Source organism: Canis lupus, chromosome 16 (genome assembly GCF_011100685.1).
Source record: "Canis lupus familiaris isolate Mischka breed German Shepherd chromosome 16, alternate assembly UU_Cfam_GSD_1.0, whole genome shotgun sequence".
In the NCBI taxonomy this organism is placed as follows: Eukaryota; Metazoa; Chordata; class Mammalia; order Carnivora; family Canidae; genus Canis; species Canis lupus.
Window position 1 is genome coordinate 27291796 of NC_049237.1, and position 22164 is coordinate 27313959.

The window sequence follows — 22164 nt, forward strand, 5'->3', positions numbered from 1 at the left end:
CAGAAGCGGAACCGAGGAGAAGTGAAGGGCAGCCCCGCCCCCTGCGCAGCCTTTCCTGATTGGCTTGCTGGCGCGGGGCGGAGCGTCGAGCTGCGCGCCCATTGGCTGTTTGGTGGCGAGGGTGGGGCTACGCTTAGAGGCCTGACCAGACAGGACTCTCTTGGGTCCGCTCTGCTGGGCCCGGCTTTGTGGTTGAGGTCGGGTCTCTGCTACTGGCCCCGGGAAGATGGTGCTGGGTGGTTGCCCGGTGAGTTACTTACTTCTGTGCGGCCAGGCGGCTTTGCTGCTGGGAAATCTCCTTCTGCTGCACTGTGTCTCTCGGAGTCACTCGCACAACGCTACCGCCGAGCCCGAGCTCACATCCGCTGGCGCCGCCCACCCGGAGGGCTCAGCTGGCGCTCAGAGCTGGGAATATGGCGACCCCCACTCTCCAGTCATCCTTTGCTCTTACCTGTAAGCTACCCGGTCGTCGAGGCGGAGATGGCGATGGGGCCAGAGATATATGGGTGTTGGGTAGGGGAAGGGAGGCTGCTTTTTATTTTTTCAGACCCTCTCCACCTGAGGACCTGATAGCACGCGGGAGATAAATGTCATGACAGGTTTCTCACTGCTCTCACCAATGTGCAGGGGAAAACCTTGCGGGTCCGTGGCAGATCCTTTGGGATCCCGAAAGAGGAGAACTAGGGAGGAGTGACATCACATAGTCTCCGGAAGAAGGATACAAGGTTGTGCCTTCTCTATGCTGCTCCCTTTGACCAAAGGAGAATCCATCGTAGGTGCTAGTAATGAGGCACGAATGGAGTAAATTACTTGACCTTGTCTACAAGCACTTTCTTAAAAAAAAAAAAAAAAAAAGCAATATCCTAACCGTTGCAGAACCAAGTCATTTTTAACATCTCTTTTTTAGTCCATAAGAAAAGGCGTTTGGGAGATGCAGGGGGAACTGGGAATCTTTTGGCTTCAGTTTCGCCCCCTTAGCCTTGTGGCTCTTTACCTAGGAAAGGGAGACAGCCATGGGAGAAGGAGAATCAGGTAGAAATAGGACCAGAAACACTCCCAATGAAAGGATCATTTGGATGGCTGTCTATTTGACTGCTCTTCTTCAATCTGACAGCATCTCTTGTCTTGGGAACTGTCAGAATAAAACCCTAGAAAACTTGAAGAAATGTCTCTTGCCTGTTTTGATTATATACATGTAAACAGCCATTTTTGGAAAAAACATGAGAATGATGGTCATGACCTTACTGGTGATTTACAGACCTGATGAATTTATAGAATGTGACGACCCAGTGGATCATGTTGGAAATGCAACTGCATCCCAGGAGCTCGGTTATGGTTGTCTCAAGGTGGGTTATTATTTTGTTTTATACGAAAACTCTTCCATAGAGAAATAGTACTGGCTAACTGCTGTTACAAAAAGGTATAAGGGGTACAAAGTTACCTTTTTGTAGACTTCATTAGAATGACTTACTGGAAATTTGCAGCATGGCCAGCATCAGTGACTGAATAAGACATTTCATTTCCTCAGGAAGAAGTGGTGTCTGCCAAAACTACCCAAATGCACAGACCAACCTGTCTTTTGTTCTTTGAGCTATTGAGATTGACTGACTTAAAGCTATTATGTCACCTTCTCATTATCCTTCAAGCGTGCACTTTCCTAAAAGAACAAAAAAAAAAAAAAAAAAAAAAAGCTTATGCACTTTCTAAAAAACCAATAATGGATTGAGCTCTATCTTTGTTACACATGCATTTGGGGCAAAGCTCCTTTTGCCAATGATCTTTCTTTTCATGAGGAAAGCAGTTTCCACCATATCCTTAGGAAAGAGATGGGAGTCTTTCACTATATGCCTTTGTAGGAGATTATAGTATTCAAGGAGAAGCCTTTGGTAACAATGGCCTCTTGGAATGGAAAAAAGCCATTCAATTCAGTTCCATTAATAACATCCTAGTTAGTCTCCCCACAACCAGTGAAGTTCATATACCTCCTCCTCGTGCTGCACAATGCAAGTCAAGATTCAATCAGATATAAGAGAGTTATGGGAAAATATTGTTTGTACTAAATCAGAGACAGAGGAATAAACCTGAAAGTAATACCAAAAAGGCAACTCTTAGTATAATCGTGTATAAAGAAATGTTTTCAATACAATGAGATTTTGTTCTATTGATAATTATCAATGAAGGTTTTGAAGGTTAAAGTTAAGTACTGTATAGAGATCACTTAGTTTTGCCCACTTTTTTTTTAAGATTATTTGAGAGACAGCAAGCCAGTGGGGGGTGAGGGTGAGGGTGGGATGGGGGTGAGGGTGAGGAGGGGGTCAGAGGGAGAGAGAGAATATCAAGCAGACTTCCCGCTAAGTGCAGAGCCTGGAGGTAGAACTTGATTCCACAACCCCAAGACCACATCTAAGCTGAAATCAAGTCAGATGCTCAACTGAATGAGCCACCCAGGTGCCCCTACTTTTGCCCATTTTAATTAAAAACTGAGTTGATCCTGTCAGGGCACTCAAACTGCCACTTTCCCCACAAGTCCTAGAGGACCAGTATAAAGGCACTGAATCCCAGGGGAGGTATGATTTCCGACTCCCTTCCCTTTGAGGAATGCACCAATGAAAATAATAGTGAAGTACTTAATAAAGTGCCCGTGGAGAATGTACAGCTGTGCTTTCTCTGCTAGAATTCAGTTACATAAATGGTAAGAGGTCCTGTTCTGAAATTTTTTGCTGAAATTTAAACTTCTACAAAAATGTAATAGATATCTGATAATCACACATTCACAACCAAAAAAAAAAAAGTTCTGATTCAGATGATATTCAAGTTCTTACCTAATTATGTTCATTTATAATATATATAAAACAGACCTCTAATCCACATTGACCATTCCCAAATGCTCAGTAATGTGTTCTCTTTCCTGTAAATATAATTAAAGCATTGTGTTCATCTACTCTAAATGGTATTTAATGAAACTGATGATAAATTTTTTATTATATTGGAGAAGCTAGTCATAAAGAAGAAAAATCAGTTTATTTAAAACAATGTACAAATAGAGTGGAATAATTTAAAATCCCTTGAATCACTAAATTCCTTGCTCTTGAACACAGCTTAACCCAACTTTGTTAGTACAGTTATCATCCTGAGTCACCTTTAATTAGTGAATAGAAAGATATATCTACAGAACTTGCTTTGGTGAGTTTAGGTTGTTTGTTTTGTTTTGGTTGTCATGCCACAGTTTGGTGGGCAGGCCTACGGTGATGTGGAACACACTTCAGTCCAATGCCGGGCCCTAGATGGGATTGAGTGTGCCAGTCCTAGGACCTTCCTACGAGAGAATAAACCTTGTATAAAGTAAGTGTTACTTTGAATGGGGTAGGCGGTACTTGGTTAGAGGTAGAGCTTTTTTCTTTGTCATCTCTTGATGTGACTTTTATCTTAAGTGTTAAAGGGGCAACATTATTACTGTGCATAATCCATGGACAAGGGCAATGTGGTTATAAACAGGGCACTGGACTTAAGAGACCAGAAGCCATAAGTTCTAAATGTCTCAATTCATCAACTAGCAAGGTGCTTTGGAAGCCCAGAAACTGTCCCTCACCTACAGAATAAAGGTGTTGGACCAGATGATCTAGCTCCAAAATTCCTATGATAGGCATAAATCCTGTGAAAATAGCCTTAATATTTGAAGAATAAAAGTTTTATTATGAAAAGTGTGGGTCTCTCCCCTGGAAAATAAGTTTATCTTTAAAAGAATTAGGGTCATTTCTGTAAATTTTTCTTGAAGACACAGAATATATTCATATCATTTGCTAATGGAGCCTGTGGTGTTTAGTGACAATATTAGAGCAATTGCAAATGTAAAACTCAAATCCTTATTGAAGAAACCTCATGTTTAGTTGCCACAAAACAATAGAAGAGTATATGGAAATTAGTGTTCATGTGAGGAAAGATGACATTTCTTTAAAGAACTGCATTCAGAAGTGCAGCCTCAGGAAAGGAGCCCGTGTGGGAGAAACATGGGGGCCCAGACTCCACTCTTCCCAGGATGCCTACAGAGCAAATGTGCTTGATTATTTCTTGTCTGATCCAACTCAGTATTTGTTCCTCTATGTCCTGGGTCGTACTCTTTTGAGACCAATTAGAGATTTTCTTTATGGGGAAGAGAAGAGGCCACAGAGGAACTGCTACACCATCTTTTCGCTTATGTTAAATTCACTAATCATTAAGTGTTTTAATTTTCATGTGGTAAACATCTTCCTTTTCGTTCCTTCTGTCTAGATATACAGGACACTACTTCATAACCACTTTACTCTACTCTTTCTTCCTGGGATGTTTTGGAGTGGACCGTTTCTGTCTCGGACACACTGGCACAGCAGTAGGGAAGCTGTTGACACTTGGAGGACTTGGGATTTGGTGGTTTGTCGACCTTATTTTGCTTATTACTGGAGGGCTGATGCCAAGTGATGGCAGCAATTGGTGCACTGTTTACTAAGAACAGCTGTTGTCATGGTCCAGAGAGACATGTCTTCTGAATTCATCTCTACAGGCTCAAAACTCTTCCTTGATATCAGACCTGGCCATTACTTTCCCTCTTTCGGGGGAATAGGTTTGGTAAAGAAAGTTTCTGTGGACTCTGGGTTTACAACCCAAATTTCACCTTGCAGACTAGAAATGACAAGCAAACGTGTTTGGGAATCAAGTATGTACCTTTCCTTACATAAAAAATATAAAGGCTAATGGCTAACTTACAAGTTGTAGAGGGGTTTCCATAATGTATTTCTGTACATTGCTGTATCTTCAATACTTTAGAGCAAGTAAACCCAACAAGATGAACACAGTGAATATTTTTAGCCTTGTGCCTTTTGTGACCTTAAATCTTCCTGCAGAGGAGATATGAAGCTGAACCAATGAAAATCTTCAGCAGAAGTAAAATGGCCATGGATTTTAATACACATTGAAATTCTGACTTTCTGAATTCAAGTTGCAGAATAAATTCTCCCAACCTGGAGTGCTGTTTGGTATTTTCAGTAGGTAGAATGAGACTCAAAATTGTTTGTTTTGCCAAAAGCTGGGCATTTGAAATGAGCCACTCTATTAATAAACCCTATTGTTACATCATTATGCTCCAGAGGCAGTATATACCGTGCAATAATTTCATTTCAATTATATTTTGAAAGCCCAACAATAATCAGATATGTCTGGGTTTAGCTATCCTCTTGGCTATCCTATCTGAAAATTAGTTATCTACTAGTTTAGAGAGTCTATGTTATAGGCTGGTAAGAAAGATCTCCTACAACTAACTGTAAAACAAACTAAAATTCTCCACAATTATGTAAGATAAGGTGAAAAGCCTCATAGCTTTGGGGGAAAAAAAAAGATTCTTACTTAAAGGACAGAATTACTGAGCAATGGGTAGAGTTAAGATGTAATTTATGGGGGCAAACATAACACATTCCATCAAAATAAGCATGGTACTGGAAGCTCTCACTGTGGGCAACAGTAGTCAGCAGTTGCGAAAAAGAGACAGCCAAGCTTTTGCATTCCCAAGTCACTGGGAATAAAAGGAAATATCCTTAATTATAAGTGGTTTAAAAACTTAGTTCCCATCCTTTGCAATTTAAGTTGAAAAGAACTTTTAAATATGAAGTAAAAGGAGGACTTTCAGACAAGTAAAACTAAAAGCCCGATATTCAGGATAAATCCTAAAACCAATCATAATAGATTACTTAAGGACCAAGAATCGGTTAAAATAACACCAGATACGTTCTATCCTTATGAAGCAGCTTTTCTAAATGTTTCAACTTTATCATCCCTGATTAATAGGATCACTGTGTTTATATTATCAAATGGTTGGCAATTGTGTAAAAATTAAAACATTATTCTGCCTTGAGAATTCTGTACTACATTGACCATAACCTTGTTTGTAACAGTAATAATTAAAATTGTTGTAGGTCGTCAAGAAACTGGATCTCATCCCCAGGAAAAAAAAAAAAAATGCACTTAAAATTTTGCATAGAATTTAAGGAGATGCCATATTAAAAAAAAAAAAAAAACCTAACTTGTAAGAGAAATCTGGAAAACAAATTAAAATCTTACCAAAAATAAGGTACTACACTAAGCCACAAATCCTGGTTCATCCCACACTTGGGAAAAAAAATCTCCTTCAGGATATTCACAAGCCCCATCAAAAACAATTTTCTTTAAAAACACCAACACTTTGGCAGCTTTCAGATTCAAAATCACTAATGTTGCCAGGAGGATAAGGATGAGTAAAAAGGTCAAAGTCTAGAAGTTATTGAAGGATTTGTCCTATAAAAGAAGCCCTCTCACAGAAAGCTCTGAGACCACAGGCAGGGTGATCATTAGAATCTAGTATTCCTCAGTGACAGTCCACAGTAGTCAATTTGAATTTGACTTAGAAATGATGCTCATCAAAAAAAAAGAAAAGAAATGATGCTCATCCTCTGTACCTACAAACCCTGGCCAAATGTGGTACCACCTGAAAAACTGATTGAGAAAGGTAGTATTATTAAAAATTCTATTTCCTTTGCACTCTGGATTCAGGTTGTCTCTTCATATTCAGTAGGTCTGTTCACTCGTGCGCATGTGTGTATGTGGGTGTGTACGTTGGTGTTACACCCAGTTTGTGACTATAGAGAAATTTTAAAATCCACAAGTGTCCTGTCAAGGTTAAAATAGAAACTGACTGTTTTTCAGTTGTTTCCTGTGTTTAAGTAAAATGTTATCAGCTTTCCAGACTTCCTGGCACCATGTCCTTCACTTGCTTTAGTGAGGCTTCTTAGCAACAGTAGAGCACCCCAATCTAACAGTCCCTGTGTGTGTGTGTGCGTGCATGTGTATTTTAAAACATTCATTTCTCTTAAGAGACCCTAAAACTTGCCATCTTTGGCACATCTTCAATACAAACCAGGTAATATAGTTTTGATTTTGTTAGATGATTTCTCTTTAAAGCAAGATAATTAATTGATTATTTCAGGTGTGACTGTCAGGATCAAAGTTTGACTTCCTCGAAGAACCATAATGGAAAGGGAATCACTGTCCTTCACAGCTTCAATAACATCAGTTGTGGTGGTAACAGGTTGCCCATTTATGCTGACAATTACATCGTGGTCTCTCAACCCAGAGCTGGGAGAGGGGAGGAAAGAAAGACCATGAAATTATACGTTTTATTTGTTCCCATCTAGAATTTAATGTCTGTCTCCTATGACACTATTTTGCTGTCATTTTTTTTTAAGATTTTATGAGAAAGAGTGTGTGTGCACAAGCAGGGGAGGGAGCAGAGGGAAAAGCAGACTCCCCGCGGAGCAGGGAGCCTGATGTGGGGCTTGATCCCAGGACCCTGTGATCAGGACCTGAGCCAAAGGAAGAGGCTTAACCGACTGAGTCACTGGGGCACCCCTATTTTGCTGTCATTAAACATACAAACAGGAAACCAGAAATAGCCCAATCCTTTCAAATATGAGGGCTCTTGTAAGATATGCTAGGAAACCACCTAGGGACAACAATCCTATTTACCTTTATAAATTCAGTCTTCTAACAGAATCATGTAAAAAGTTTATTCCTCCCATATTATTGGATTTGGTTTGGAATAGGGAATTTTGCTTTTATTTTTTATCTGTAAACCTCAAACATACTCCTGGTCTTACCAGCAAAGATGAAGAAGAACACAAGCAATAAACTTTTCCCCCATACAGTTCGGTTTTGAGAGCTCACTCACTTGCCCCATCTCCACCTACAAGTTATGGAAATGAAGAGTCTGTTGAGCTGTATGACTGCTCTGCTTCCAGGAAGTCAAAAACCAGTCACCCTTCCAAGTCTAAATATTTAAGACTCTGGTTCTAGGCTGCTTTTCCCCAAAGTTGTGATTATATTTTGTCTCCAATATATTTGCTTCACATAGAATATATATTCTAGAAACTTTAGGTCAATAGTAAGCTGGAAGAGAGACATCAAATTAAATGATTCCAGGAGACATCATTTTAAAGAAATGTGGAACCAAAGGAAGGATATGGGAGGATTACCAAGATATGTGGAGTTAATTTTTTTTTTTTTAATACAAATTTAAAGCCAGAGGATGTGAAGAGAAGTTTGAGGGCAAAGCTAAAAGCCTGGAAAACCTTTAGCACAAGGACAGCTCAGGAAGATGACTGGGACAGTGCACAAACAAGAAATTTAATCCACTGTACTTCTATAGGTAGAAAAAGAGAAACCTGCCAGTTATTGCTGAGTGTATAGTATGCACCAAAATGAGGGTATGAGGCTCAGCCATAATAAATAACCTATCCCATGTGCTACAGCTTGGAAGGGACTTAAAGTAGAGTTTGACCTTGGGTCTTTCAGACTTGAAAACCCATCTTCCTGCCACTCGCTCTGCCTCTTAGAAACAAGAGAAGCAGCTACAAAACAGGACAATCCGGGAGTTAAGCCAGATTCCACATCCCTGCTCTTGACTTATATGTACCTCTCAAGTGAACTACCTCTCTGTACCATAGCTGCTGTTTCTGTAAAATAATGCCTATATCATAGACTATTGGGGGCTCAAAAAGTATGTAAAACACTTAAAGTGATGCCTGACATAGTAAGGGGTTAATAAGTGCTGGCTGTTATTACTGTAATTACTGTTATTAGATAAATAACAATTAGATAGATAGATATAACTGGGTGAAGCCAGAAATAATAGATTTCTGGTTTATCAGTGACTTCAAGCAAGCAGTAGTCCCACACTTCAATGTTTATACAAATCACCTGGAGATCTTGTTTAAAACAGATTCTGATTTAGTGCTGGGGCCTGTCATTCTGCATTTCTTTTTTTTTTTTTTTTTTTTAAGATCTGTTTATTTTAGAGAGCACAGCCACATGAGAGGAGAGAGAGAGAGAGAGACCGAGAGAGAGAGAGAAAGAAGCAGACTTCAACGCAGACCCCGACTCGGGGTTCAATCTCACAACCCCATGGCCATGACCTGAGCCTAAATCAAGAGTCCAGTCTCAACCAACTGAGCCACCCAGGCACCCTTCATTCTGCATTTCTAAAGCTCCAGGTGAAGCCAATGCTGCTAGTCTACAGACCACACTTTGAGCAGCAAGGACTAGGAGAACTGAAAGAAATAGCTTTGGCCTTGAACCAAAAGATAAAAATAAAGGGGTAGGGGAAGGGCAGGAAGCAAGAAAGTCTAAAAAAGCCTATGACATGCCAAATTTAGTAACATGAGACCTAACCCTTAGCTATTAACTTTTAGTACCCCATGGTTTCTTCCCCCTACTAAAAAAGTTGCCATAATATAAAAAGAGCTCTCGAGAAACAAAAGCAGTGAGAGAGGTATACTGAAGAAGTATAAGAGAGAGATCCAGGAGAATAATTGTAGGACAAGCCACCTCTTCCCTCAGTAAGTATAAAAGTTTAAAAATGAGTAAAATCAGCTGGAGCACTTCTCTGATGAGCTGTTCTATCCTTTGCTTTATTAACATTCACTCATTCAGTGCTGGCGTCTGATATAGTCTTCCAGAGTTCAAGAAAAAAGTGTCTTAAAGTACCTAAAATATGTTCTTAAACTTTTAGCCCTCCCGAATCTTTCCTATTCTTAATAACTAAGGTATCAAAAGTAGATTCAAGAATTGCTAGCAAAATTACTTTAAACTTATGCTATTAACTCATCATGAATGCTTGGGCTACAAGAAAAAAGAATCATCCCCTTCCCCAAAAAAGTCCTTCCAGACACAGGTACACAAATCTAAATCAGCACTGTCCAATAGAAATGTAAGACAGGCCACATATGTCATTTTAAATTTTCTGGTAGTCACATTTTTAAAAACTTCCTTAATTTTAGAAATCTCTTTAAAAATAGGGACACCTGGGTGGTTCAGTAGTTGAGTATCTGCCTTTGGCTCAGGGCATGATCCTGGGGTCCTGGGATTGAGTCCCACATCGGGCTCCCTACAGGGAGCCTACTTGTCCCTCTGCCTGTGTCTCTGCCTCTCTCTCTGTGTCTCTCATAAATAAATAAAATCTTTAAAAAAATTTTCTTTCAAAGTAGATGAAACTCATTTTAATAATATACTTATTTAACACAATATAGGTATTATCACTTTAACGCATAATTTTTTAAATTATTAATAGGTACTTTAGACTGTTTCATAGATGTCTTTGAAATCCACTAGAAACAACATACAACTGTTGTGCTACTATATAACATCTTAAACAATGCAGTAATTAAAGTTAAAGGCAGTCCTTCCAAAACAAAAGGTATGTTTAATGGAAAAATCTTTTATATTGATTGCCTCTGGGGTTTTTTTAATTTACATAAATTAAAATTAGACAAGATTCACTTCCTCAGTCACACCAGCCACATCTCAGTGTTAACAGCCATGTGTGGGCTGAGCCACTGTACTCACAGTGCACATCTCAATCCACATATTTACCATGGTGCCCTAGCTGGGCCAAGGCCTGAGCTCTTACCTTTCAGCAGCCGTTCCTTGAATCACCTCATACACAAAAACCCCAGAACTCACATCAGGAAAATCTGGATCTTGCCTTTTCATCTCTTGAAGAAGGCTAAGAAAAGTGAGAAAAGGTTTCCCAGAAGATTAAGAAACAATGAATTCACCACCTGAGCCCCAGTCAAAGCCTCCAACTCAACAGGTACTCTCATATGTTCTACTCAAAGCTTCAGGCAGCCAGGGAGGATTCCATCAAGCTGGTCACAGTTATTCTAACCTGGGGGTGGCCCGGTTCTCTACCAAAGCCCCAAATCATTGGACATTATCAGGTATAGCCATAGCGAAAGAAGCTACTGAAACATAGTGTCAAATATTGGTGCAGGCAGAGGCAGATACCTACCCTGTGATAACGGGGCCTACTCTCCCAAGAGTAGCTAACTGTGGTCCACATGCTTTAGATTCCCTGTTAAGACTGTCCATGTGTGCCCTTTGCTTCTGAGAAACAACCCAGACATACTGAAACCCCTGCTTACTTCATAGTGAGAGGCAGCATCCGCAGACCGAGATACTTCTTCTGTGAAAGAGCCTTTCCTGGAAAGGAAAGTTATAGGGTGTTACTAACAACAAAACGTCTTTCCTTTTGGCAGACCCTAAAAAGACAGCAAGTCACAGAATATCCGTACTATAATTGTAGCTGCCCTTTCAGGCTGTCAGCAATGAAAACACGCTTCGGGGAACCTGTAGTCACTAGCACCGACACTGCTGCCATCCGCCTCTCATCTCCAGCCCATGGGTTTCCTTTCTGCCAGAACTCACCTATTTCTGGGCAGGACACATGCCTGGTTTTGTGCCTAGTTGCCCATATTGCCACCCGAACCACCGTGCTAAGAGCTGCGTACCAGGGACCCCTAGTCCACAGAACCCCATGGCGGTCTCCACAATAGCCCGAGTATTCCTGAAAAGCAGGAGGGGGAGAAACCCCCCTGTTACCTTTCAACTGCCGCTCGTGGAATTCTGCCAGAAACTGTCGAATTCGATCGGAGGGAATGGCGAAGGAGATTCCCGCTGTCACCTTCAGTGTATTTATGCCAATTACGTCACCATCCTGGCAAGGGAGGAGACCTCACTGGCTCGCCAAGTTGTGCAAAGTGGCCAATACAAAGCCAGGACCAGCAGAAGAGAGAGTGAGGCTAGTCAGGGAGGTCCAGAGCACAGAGCGGCTAGAGGAGAAGCAGGCTGGGGGGAGAGGGTAGGAGGACAGGGGGCCCCGGGGGCCCTGCCCTGTGCAAATCGCCACTGAGGGAAGGTGGTGGTGTTTTGTTTTTTTAAGATTTTTTTTTTTATTTATTTATCCATGTGAGACACAGAGAGAGAGGCAGAGACACAGGCAGAGGGAGAAGCAGGCTCCGTGCCAGGAGCCAGATGCGGAACTCGATCCCAGGACTCCGGGATCACGCCCTGAGCCACCCAGGTGCCTCTGAGGAAATTTTTTTTAAGCTTGAGTTCATTTTCTACTCCACCAAATGATTTTAAAAGTGAGCCACAGTTTGTATGTTGACACCGTGAAGGGGACAAGGACTATTTATGAAACCAAAAATAAATATGGAAAAGAGAGAACGCTGTTGGATTTGCAACAACACTTCAGTGAAATTTCAGAATTAGCTGATTGACCTCTGAGAACAAAGCTTTATGAGGCCAAAGCTATGAAGTGGGAACCACTTTCATCTTCGTGCACCTCATCATCCTTTAGCCCTCATTGGGTCATGGGAAGGGTAGAAAGCAGACTTCCGGTCATATTATAATACGTATCATAACTCAGTAGGTCTGGAGTGTGGTCTGATGGTCTGCACGTCACCCCTGCTCTAGTAAACTCGTTGTCTACTGGAGAAAGCAGGCACAAAAAAATTACCCGCGTTGCTATGAGTTAAGGAGGGCTCAGTAATTTCACATAACGATTCATCCTCCAAAGAGCAAGTATAATGTGTAAGGAACCAAAAACAGCCCAAAGGGCCTCAGCATGATCACAGACTGCATATCAAATAGCACTGCACTCTCTGTTTTCAGTGTATTTGAGCAACTAGAAATGCTTGCATTTCCACTAGAGATGCTGAATAAAACTTTACAAATTAAATAAAAGACAGTGTAATGGGTTCTCACTGTGGCTTTTCTATCTCAGGTCTAAAAACCTCAACAGACCACGTCATGTAGCTGGCATTCTGGGATGAGGGACAGATCTTCATATGTAGCAGCAGGGAGTCCTCAAGGATCGACATTTCATAGTACAGTTGGACATCGACATACAGTTTAGTTAACTTTTGTTAACTGCACGATGAAAACAGAAAGCATGTTGAAGAGATGTCAATAAGCAGAAGTGAACCCTGGCACCGTCACTTGGGTGAGATCACATGCCATGTGACAAGTGATGATAAATCCACCAATGACCTTAAAGTTTTGCTAATCATTTACGTAAAGTGTCCTATCCACAGATCTCTGGTCTGCATTATGGAATGTGTAAAGTCTTTGAAAGTTTGGAAGAGACAAGAAGCAGCAAGGAAAGTAGCCACTTACCAAGTTCACCAGGGGGCCCCCAGAATTGCCGTGCTGAAGACAGATTTTGAAAAAGTCATCAGTGCTGCTTTTCTCCTTGGCATTTATACAGAGTCCCTAAAGAGGCTTACCAACAGCACCCTGCTCTGGTGAGCCCCTGTTCCTCCCAGGCAAGCAAAGCCATGCCCACTGTCATCACCAACAGGGAAGTCAGTGCAGGTAAAGGACAACAGCAAGAGGACCATCACCTTCTACAGTAGGGGTGGCCTCTAGGACAGACCCTAAGAGACAACCCAATATCATGGATGCCGATGATCACATCAAACCGGCTAGACTCTAACAACATGGCATTCCATCCCTCCCATGAGAATCCAACTGGACTTTGCACAGCCCCAACAGACCAAAGGGACATGAGGGCATTCTGACACGCTCTTCTCCCTGTCCTGCCCTACCTTATCAGCTGAGGATGGCCCTCCCAAGTGACTTACATTAATTATGGCATCAGTCTGGATATAGTCCATGTCTGAATCCTTCAGCCCCAGCTCTCTGCCCCCTCGCTGTGTAGTGCTGACAATTCCTGCAGTCACTGTGTTCTGCAGAGAAAATGGACTGCCCAAGGCCACCACGAACTCTCCAGCCTGCAGGTCGGATGACCTTCCCAGCAGCAATACAGGAAGGTCACCCTGCACGCACCCAGGAGGGGTGGGAAGGGTAGAGAGGTGAAGAACAAATCAAGAAGAGAATCAACCAGTATTTGCGTACAACCCACATCTGACACAGTCTCTATCATTTGGGCACTGCCAATGCAAGAATCACCCACCCACTCACCTAGGTTCTACAAGTCCCTAATGCTTCTTCCTCAAATCCCAGCAACCACCAACTGTCACTCCATAAGATGATCAGGATCATCTCTAAAGTCTAAAATTATTGCTTTGTAGAAATTCCTATAACTAAGCCAGCAGTGAAGTAGCTGGTGAACATACCACTGATATTAGCAACTCACTTAGCACTATACCAGCTCAGAATTCTATAGTCAAAATCAAACCACAAACAGAAAGGAGATGGCCCAGAGCAGTGCTTCTCAAACTTTAATGTGTGCTTGAATCACTCAGGGATCTTATTAAAATGCAGATTCTGACTCAGTAGACCAGGGTGGGATCTTAGATTGTACATTTTTTAAGATTCTCAGATAATGTCAATGCTGCTGTTGTGCAGACCACACTGTGCAGCAAGGACCTCAAAGTATTCCTTAGCATCCTTGAATCCATTGTAATCAGTCCTAGTATTCTAAGGCAAGCAGAGAGAGGTTTCCCAGCAGCAGCAGCTATTGAAGGAGGAGGTAAAGGAGGCTGGATAGTTAATAGAAATTGTTAGGGACATACAAACAGGCATAAAAGAAAATAAGAGTGGAAAATAGGGAAAAAGGAAATTTAGCAAAGAACATATACCAAGTTAAAAAAAAAAAAAAGATGTGTGGGAATTGGGCAGTGAGGGAAATGGCAGCAAACTGATGAAAATCTCCAGATTTACAGACTGATTTGGCCCTTGCACACTCACATTTGGCTCAATCTTAATCAGCGCAAGATCCAATTTATGGTCAATGTCCTTGATAGTGGCTTCATACTGGACCCCACTCTGGAGCTCCACCTGGATCCGCTGCTGGTTGGTGATTACGTGGGCGTTGGTAACAATGAGCCCATCCTCAGACACTATGAACCCAGAGCCGCTGGATGCAGGCATATCCTTGCTGCTAAGAGGTGACCTGTCCCCACAAGACAACAGCATAAGCAGAAGGCAGGAAAATCAGGGGATCCATCACAGTCTGGGGACATGGGAACCTCTCATTGATCAAACACACCTCCACCACAGTTTTCTCAGACATTTTACTATCCCGTCTGAGTTTTTTTATTTTTATTTTTTAAGATTTTATTTATTTATTCATGAGAGGCACAGAGACATAGGCAGAGGGAGAAGCAGGCTCCCTATGGGGAACTCCATACCAGGACCCTGGGATCACACCCTGAGCCAAAGGCAGGGGCTCAACCATTGAGCCACCCAGGTGCCCCCTGTCTGTGTTTTCATTCCCTGCACGAGTACTTAGACTCCTCATGTTCAGTACCCTGGCTACCTCTTAGGAGCAGAACAGAGAGCTGATGCCAACTTTCCTTTTCCAGGGACAACCCCCCTCGCCTCCTTCTCCAGTGCTGGTCAGAGCAGCACCCCTCTGCTTCAGAGAGGCCTACCCTAATCACACTCCTGAGAGCAAACGTGCACCCAGTGCTACATTATTGAGGACCCAGGCAGGTAGGAAGTGGAAGAAGGCTGGTTCCCGCTTAGGTTCCACCACCAAGTGGCTTCGTGACATCGGATTTCCTTCCATGAAAACGAGCCCCCCCCCCCCCCCCGAGCAAGATCACCATGGGGGTGCCTTCTAGCTCCTACATCTGACCTTCAGTTATGTCGTGGGAGTTGAGGGAGAGAGAAACCCCACGCTCCTAAGTGCAGAGGAGTAGCCCGGACCTGGTGGTCGCAATCCCTACGCTTCCGCTCTTTGGCTAAACCTCCGCGAACGGATTATCCAGCCTGTTAGGGCCGCGATTTCCTCGCAGCGGGTTTTAGGACTCAGCGCCGCCTGCGCCGCGGGGGTGGGGGCCTGGAGCGGGGTGCCGCGGGTAGGCGGGCGGGCGGCCTCCTGCCTCCCTTACCTGCGGAACAGCTGCAGGTGCACCACGGAGGGCGCCACCTTCTCCACCACCGCCGCGAGGAAGTTGTACTGGCTCCGGAGCCGGCCGACACTCCAGGCCTCTGGGAAGAAATGCTTGGTTCCTGGGGGCCTGAGTGCGCCGGGCGCCCTATGCAAGCTCTCCGGGTCTCTCCCCAACTCCGCTCCCCTTTCCCTCCCGCTCCTCCCGTCGGGCTCCCCCTCTATTCGCTGCAGAGTTGAGAGCTAAGGGCCTCTTAACTCGGAAGGATGCGCCTTGAGGGAACTACACCTGTTATCCCGGGTGGGTAAGAGGAAAAAAGGGAGGGGGGGAGATGGTATTTAACAGGCCCGGGGAGGCAAGCGGGGAGAAACCACGCAGGCACTGGTAAGGCGACACCTAAGAAGGAGAGAAAACTGGGAACGCGTAGTTGACTCCGGAGGCAAAGGCGCCGGCGGGAGCTGCGAGCACCCCGAGCCGCGGGCGGCGCTCACCTCGCCCCGCGCAGTCGCCCTTCAGCACCGGCACGGCCGGGAGCGCGCCCCGGAGACGCGCCGCGCGGTTCTGGGCGCGCAGCTCGCACAGGCTGGGGTAGGTGCGCCCGTCGCTGCCGCACACCGCCGCCCCCGCCGCCGGGCAGCCGCACGTGCCCCCCCGGGCGCCGCGGAGACGCCGGGCCCCGGGCCGCGCGCCGCACCGCAGCCCCGGAGCGCACGGCCGGACCGCGGCCCCGCCGCACGCCTCGCCCTCGGCCGCCGCGCACACGCGGCAGCAGCGGCAGCCGTCGAGCACCGGCGACGACCCCGCGGAGCAGGCGGGCAGCGGGGGGCAGCGCGTGGGCTCGCAGGCCGCGGGACAGCGCAGCGGGGGCCTCGACCTGCTAGCCTCGACCCCCGGCACGGGCAGCGAGGCCGGCAGCAGCCACAGCAGGAGAAGCGGTCCCAGCGCAGCGGGCGGCGGCGGTCTGGTCATCCTGCGCCCTTTCTTCCACGCTCTCCGGTTCCTCTGGACCCGCCACGGCTCTAAAAAGAGCCTCCCTCTCCCGGAGGATGCCGCCTCCGTCAGCCCCCGGGCTTTAAGGGGCAGAGCCTGGCCGACCTCCATACACACACACACCACCCGTCCCCCCCACCCCGCCCCAGCGCCAGCTCCCCCTCTTGCCATGAAGGGAGGTCCCCAGCTCTCCCCCCCTTGCAGGCACCCACTTCGAGAGGTCCAGAAAACCAGTAATGGGGCAGACTGACAAGAGAGATCACCCACTCACCAACAGAAGGTCAGCGTTAGGAAAACACACACCATATTTCAGTATTTCACATGGTTTTATTACAAAAACAAGCAACAAAACAGTTTTAGAAAACTATTTTTGCTACATACCAATTAGGAGATCACATAAAATGAGAAGCGTAACAGTTTCCATGCACTCAGCTCAGGGCTTACAGCGAGTGCATTTCACAGCTGAAACATACTGGTTCAAAACACCGAATCATGCCACAGCTTCAATAAGCAGTAGGGGAAGAGGTCAAACAGTATATTTATGCTAATGTTAGCTTTATTCAAATTCTACTTAGCATGAGTGACTGTATGACTGTTGCAGGCGACAGCATTGAGAAAAAAGGAGTAAGAAAAAAAAGTGATGTTGGTAGAAAAGATTTACTAAACATTTTTGACATGTTCAGAGTTTATAAACTAAAGCTCATTTGGGAAGCTCAATTTCCAAAATGGTGTTACTGGTCAACAGTGAAAGCAAACATCAAATTCCATCGCTCAACTACTGAACCTGCAAGTTAGGTTCTTTTAGCCCGTAGCAGAGCAGTTATATTCAGGAAGAAAAAAAAAAAAAAAAAAAAACCCTTTTTGCTTCAAGTGACTACAAAGCTAGACCTTACCTCTGCCCTTTCTCATGTGAGTGAGCGTAGCATTCTACTCAGAAATAAATGTATAACCTCCACTATTTTGGCCAGCACCTACTCTACATCTTAGTAGGTTTATGATGTCTCACAGGAAGCAAAAGGTCAATGTTTACCAACCACCAAGTGACCTTGAGTAAGCAAATCCTTAAGCTCTCAAGAACAGGGATGGTAAATAGTTCAATTATAGGAAGACCACCTGTAATACTGTTACACAAACTGGGTCAAGACCACTTCAAAAGTCTTATGAAAACAGCACAACTCAGCGGTTTTTATTACACAAAGAAAATGTAGTACCTTTTTTGGTTCTTTTTTTTTTTTTTTAACTCAGATTTATTCCAGAGCCTACACACTTAACTACTAACCTATACTGCATCCCTGCTCTATTTTTTTCCATCTGGTTCCATACACATTTAAAGCCAAATGCTTTGACTATATATGCACTATCTTTGACTCACGTTGTGTAGTGACATTAAAAAGTTTTGATGTGAAAGTGGCCAGAAGGTAAGAAATATGGGCACAAAAGGAATTCTGAAATAAGGTTTGGGAATGAGAATGCTTATAGACTTCACTGAAGATAATTATATTTATCTGGTGTTGGAACTACGTTAACAATGTTCCCCAAGTATTTGCCAATTAAGAGTCTTTGTTTCCCTCTATCATAAGAGTATAATCTAGATTTATAAGTATGTTTAATTTAACACATTTTTAAAATAGGCCCTACTGAAATAAGAAACATATCAGCTTTATTATAATAGCCAATTAATTTAGCAATAGTATTCTAGCAGAGATTTTACTGAACAAAAGAGAAATGGGTACATTTTCACAGTTTAAACACCAAACGATGATAGCTTTATGAGTTAGGGAATGTTTAAAGGGATCTCAAAAGTTCCTAACTTATTTTTGTTAGTGCAACATCAATTATTGTGTATTTTCTTTGACCTAGCCGAAGAATTTTCTTGAGGAAAATCTGAGGATGAAACCAGAGACAAGGAGACTTAAGAATCTGAAATGACTACGTATCAGGTTACTTGAAGCTGTAACCTTGGTCACTCATAAATAACTATCTCCTAAACCATAGATTTCTGAGGACAAAAGTATACAAGAATCTGAAAAAAAGAGGATAGAGAGAGAGAAATCCAGTACTAGATGTCTTTTTTATAACAGGACCACTAGGCCAAATAATTAAATTATGAATAATAATGAATAATAGCTCCAATGCAGTGCACTCAAGAAAAGTTCTCAACATGACATGGGCTTCAAGGGAACTACAGTGCCTGAATGGAACACAGATTACCCTCAAGCCCCTAAGGCTTTCTGATGACATTAGATCTGGACATAAGGAAGGGGAAGGGATTTACTTAGGTAAAAATGTTTCTCTCGGTATCTTCCTATAGTCATTAGTTTTTAATTTAAAGGTAATTAACTGATCTAGCTGATAAATGGCATAGACAGAAATGAGTTAGTTTTTCTCTCCCTGTAGGGAACCTGATAGGTTAGCAGGTCACTATGTAAGTTGGACAAATTCTCCCAGGGACCCTGGAAATAGTATCTTCTTGTCAAATGAAAGAAGGTATACCCAAAAATCTGGGCAGGAAATGCAATCGATGCTTTTCTACCTGGGAAATCTCTAGTTGGCAATGCAGAACCTCTAAATTAATGTTTCTGTGCATAGTTTTTATTTTATTAAAAATATAAATATCTCTCAAGATTATCCTTGCATCTCTTCACTGTTAAGTACATGGAACCTTATCAGATTACAAGGTTTGATCATGCAAGTACACAAGGCTTCATTCAAAGGGCAATAAAAAAGAGTAGAAAGAAAGCAAATCTGCCAGGGTATATAATATACAGCACTTAAAATTAGACTAATATCAGCCCACTGAAGAAAGCTATGAAGTAAGGATTCAAGAACTCTGTGCTAAAACAGACCGTTTCTTCTGTCTGGAAAGCATGGATCAGAAAAGTTTATCTGGATGAACTATAGTCCGTCTTTTCCCAGCACCTGCTCTAATGCAACTCTAACATTCTGAAACAGAGATCTGATCTATCACGCTGGATATTATCATACACTTAACAACTCTGCAAACTTCCAAATAATGCCATACCAATGGAAATGTCTGCTCTGTTGTCTACAATTGTAACTTATAACACTGATAAACCCATCCTCAGGGTCTGACACACAAACTCTGTGGGCAGGTCTATCACGTTAACATTATTTAGGGTCATAGACAGTAACAGAATTAATTCCCAAAAGTGGCTGATATGCTGAGGTTGAATCTTTCCTCATACCTTACATGAGATCCCTATTTCTTCCCCTGTGGAGGTCCCCTGGGAGGATCTATCCTAGTAGACATTCTGAGAGCTACCCATCAGCCCCCAGATTTTAACACCTCCCCTCAGAAGGTATCCCAGGCAAGCTAGAGCCTGGATCTTCTGCTTTCAGCTGGGGTTACTTACTACCTTCCGACTTCATAGTCAGACCTTGGCCAATAAATAGGAATTGGATAAACCAGATAACTAGCCCAAGATTCTGTGCTTGGCCTGGAAACTAAAGCAAGAAACTAAAACTAAGACAAGGAAATAAAACTTGGTTAGGGATGAAATTGCACTCCCAACCTCCTCTCACCAGGAAGACCTCAGAGTAGTCCAATTGGTGGCAACCTGCTCTCCATTGTGCATGCCTACAGGTCTAACCTAGTGACTTCCCAAGTTAAATACACTGTATTGGTATTTAAAACAAAAATGAAAGGCCTGCTGGATGGCCCCCACCCCCCCACAGAGCATCCACAGGAATATGAGTGCCAAAGGGTCTCTGACTGTCCTCCAAAAGGTAGAGAAACTGAGTCATGGCCTCCTTTTCTTGAGTCCTCCCCCCCTCCCAGGACACTGTGCTCTTTCACACATCAGAAGTCCGTATGCTCTCATCATCAAGGCTGAACAGAAATGGTTTCTCCTTGGGGTGTTGGGGCTCCGACCTGTGCCTTATCCGGGAGCTGGGCAACACCCCAGAAGTACTGCTCTCCCCAAGGCGAGACATGAGCAAAGAGTCCCCAGGAGTCTCTTCAGCGGGAAGCAGCTTGTCCCCGGCCTGGGGAACAGGTGTCCAGGGTTGCCAGGACGAAGCCACCGAGGGGGCTTTGCAGAGAGCTTTTTTCTCTTCCACAGGTGGCCGCCCCCTGCACAGGAAAGAGTTGGGCCCCCCGGAGTGGCTGGAGCTTCCAGAGCGAGTCAAAGAGATGGATCTGGAAAAGGACATATCCTACAAAATAACAGGGAAGAAAAAACCAAAGGAAAATAAGGGCTTTCCTGACCATGTTTATCCCAAAGCCCCAGGAAGAACACCCACCCAGGATCACCACCTCATAGGTCCGGAGACACCTGTCCACAGAAATCAAGTATGACCAACATGACTCACTCCAGATGTGTCAAGGTCTGCCTGGCAGGGAGATGTGTAGACTACATTGCAGACTCTGTTTCTTTACCCAACCCTACCCGTCACCTCTTTCCAACAACCAAAACCAAAACAAAACAAAAAGTAAAGCTTTGTACCTAAATTAGTAGAAAGAGAAAACAAACAGGACAGCTTCAGCTGCATCGAGGGCCAGACTGCTTGCCTACATCACCAAATAAAACCTGCCCACTCAAAGAGAATTCATCTCTAAGTTGACAGTGACTATGACCAGAAAGGAAGTGACTTACTCTGGGGTGGCACTTGAGGGCCTGGACAGCTGCCCCGATCTCCTTAATCCAGCTGTGCATGTCTTCTGGACTGTCCGCCTGCAAAACACCCACAGCACTTAGGAGAAATCTTACGCACTATGATTTCAGCTCTCAAGTCTGTGATTCAATTCTAAAAACATCACACCATTAGAGCTGGATGGATCCCAGAGGTCATCCAGTCCAGGGGCTCTCAGACATTTGAGGACATTTGTTTCCTGCAAACTCTTATCTGACACCACATAAACAAAACCGCTCAAAGTGGAGTTGCTCTGCAGTGAGGCAGAGGCGTACCTGCTGAAGCCCCTCACCCTCTCTGGAACACAACTGGCCTGGCCTAGGATCCTGTTTTACAGAGAAGGGAAAGGAGGCCCAGAAAGCCAAAGTTCAAAATTTATAGTTGGTCTAGATTTCAGTTCTCCTGACTCCCCGTGCAGACATCTTTCTACCACAGCTATTCAAACAGAATACTCCCATTTTCAACTCCAGTCCCGCTAAAGCCAAATCCTCTACAAATCCTCCAAGGTACATGTTATCTCCAGGAACAGGGCTCCCCTAGAAGCACAAGTGACCTGGGTCTGTCAGGACTCCATCCAGGCCTGGAGTTTAGTAGATATCCAGCACCAAGCTTATCTACAGATAATTAATTATCCTGCTGAACCATTAAAAAGCATATCCCCCAGAAATACCCACCAACCCCAGAAGAGGGCAGCAGCAGCTCCGTGAAGAAATGAAGGAAAATCAAATGGGCGAGCAGCGGCAGGTGGAGCCTTGGGTATTCTTTGTGCCTTCCAGCCTTACAGGGGGTCAACTAGACCTAGCAAATGTTTGCTGTGGCCCTC

General features: G+C 43.9%; 3 protein-coding genes across 11 annotated transcripts in view; 1 reads left to right on the plus strand and 2 right to left on the minus strand.

Annotated features, from left to right (window-relative positions):
* Window positions 1-114: 114 nt before the first annotated feature.
* TM2D2 (TM2 domain containing 2) lies at window positions 115-6543 on the plus strand. The gene is made up of 4 exons (XM_038560026.1): window positions 115-453; window positions 1259-1346; window positions 3227-3342; window positions 4270-6543. The coding sequence occupies exons 1-4, from the start codon at window positions 227-229 to the stop codon at window positions 4481-4483; spliced, it is 645 nt and encodes a 214-aa protein (XP_038415954.1). The 5' UTR covers window positions 115-226; the 3' UTR covers window positions 4484-6543.
* HTRA4 (HtrA serine peptidase 4) lies at window positions 4919-16712 on the minus strand. Of its 4 annotated transcripts, XR_005371454.1 has the most exons (10): window positions 16190-16712; window positions 15699-15798; window positions 14551-14755; window positions 13482-13676; window positions 13015-13047; window positions 11437-11551; window positions 10980-11037; window positions 10466-10561; window positions 7659-7744; window positions 7001-7137 (listed from the first exon to the last, which is right to left on the minus strand). XR_005371454.1 is itself a non-coding variant. In XM_038560023.1 (9 exons), the coding sequence occupies exons 1-9, from the start codon at window positions 16665-16667 to the stop codon at window positions 6972-6974; spliced, it is 1446 nt and encodes a 481-aa protein (XP_038415951.1). In that variant the 5' UTR covers window positions 16668-16698; the 3' UTR covers window positions 4919-6971. The 4 variants fall into 4 exon arrangements, 3 of the variants coding, with proteins under 3 accessions (XP_038415951.1, XP_038415952.1, XP_038415953.1); XM_038560023.1 differs by lacking the exon at window positions 7659-7744 and having other exon boundaries at window positions 4919-7137; window positions 16190-16698; XM_038560024.1 differs by lacking the exons at window positions 7659-7744; window positions 13015-13047 and having other exon boundaries at window positions 4919-7137; window positions 16190-16702.
* A 283-nt stretch (window positions 16713-16995) lies between these two features.
* The window catches only part of PLEKHA2 (pleckstrin homology domain containing A2), a 76056-nt gene continuing 70887 nt past the window's right edge, over window positions 16996-22164 (minus strand). For 5 of the 6 annotated variants that reach the window (XM_038560030.1, XM_038560028.1, XM_038560032.1 and 2 more), the window contains 2 exons: window positions 21305-21382; window positions 16996-20864 (listed from right to left, as the gene is read on the minus strand). In XM_038560030.1, the coding sequence (XP_038415958.1) occupies window positions 20502-20864; window positions 21305-21382 (441 nt within the window). In that variant the 3' untranslated portion in view covers window positions 16996-20501. The remainder of the gene's footprint in view (window positions 20865-21304; window positions 21383-22164) is intronic. The other variant, XM_038560033.1, reaches the window with a different exon arrangement.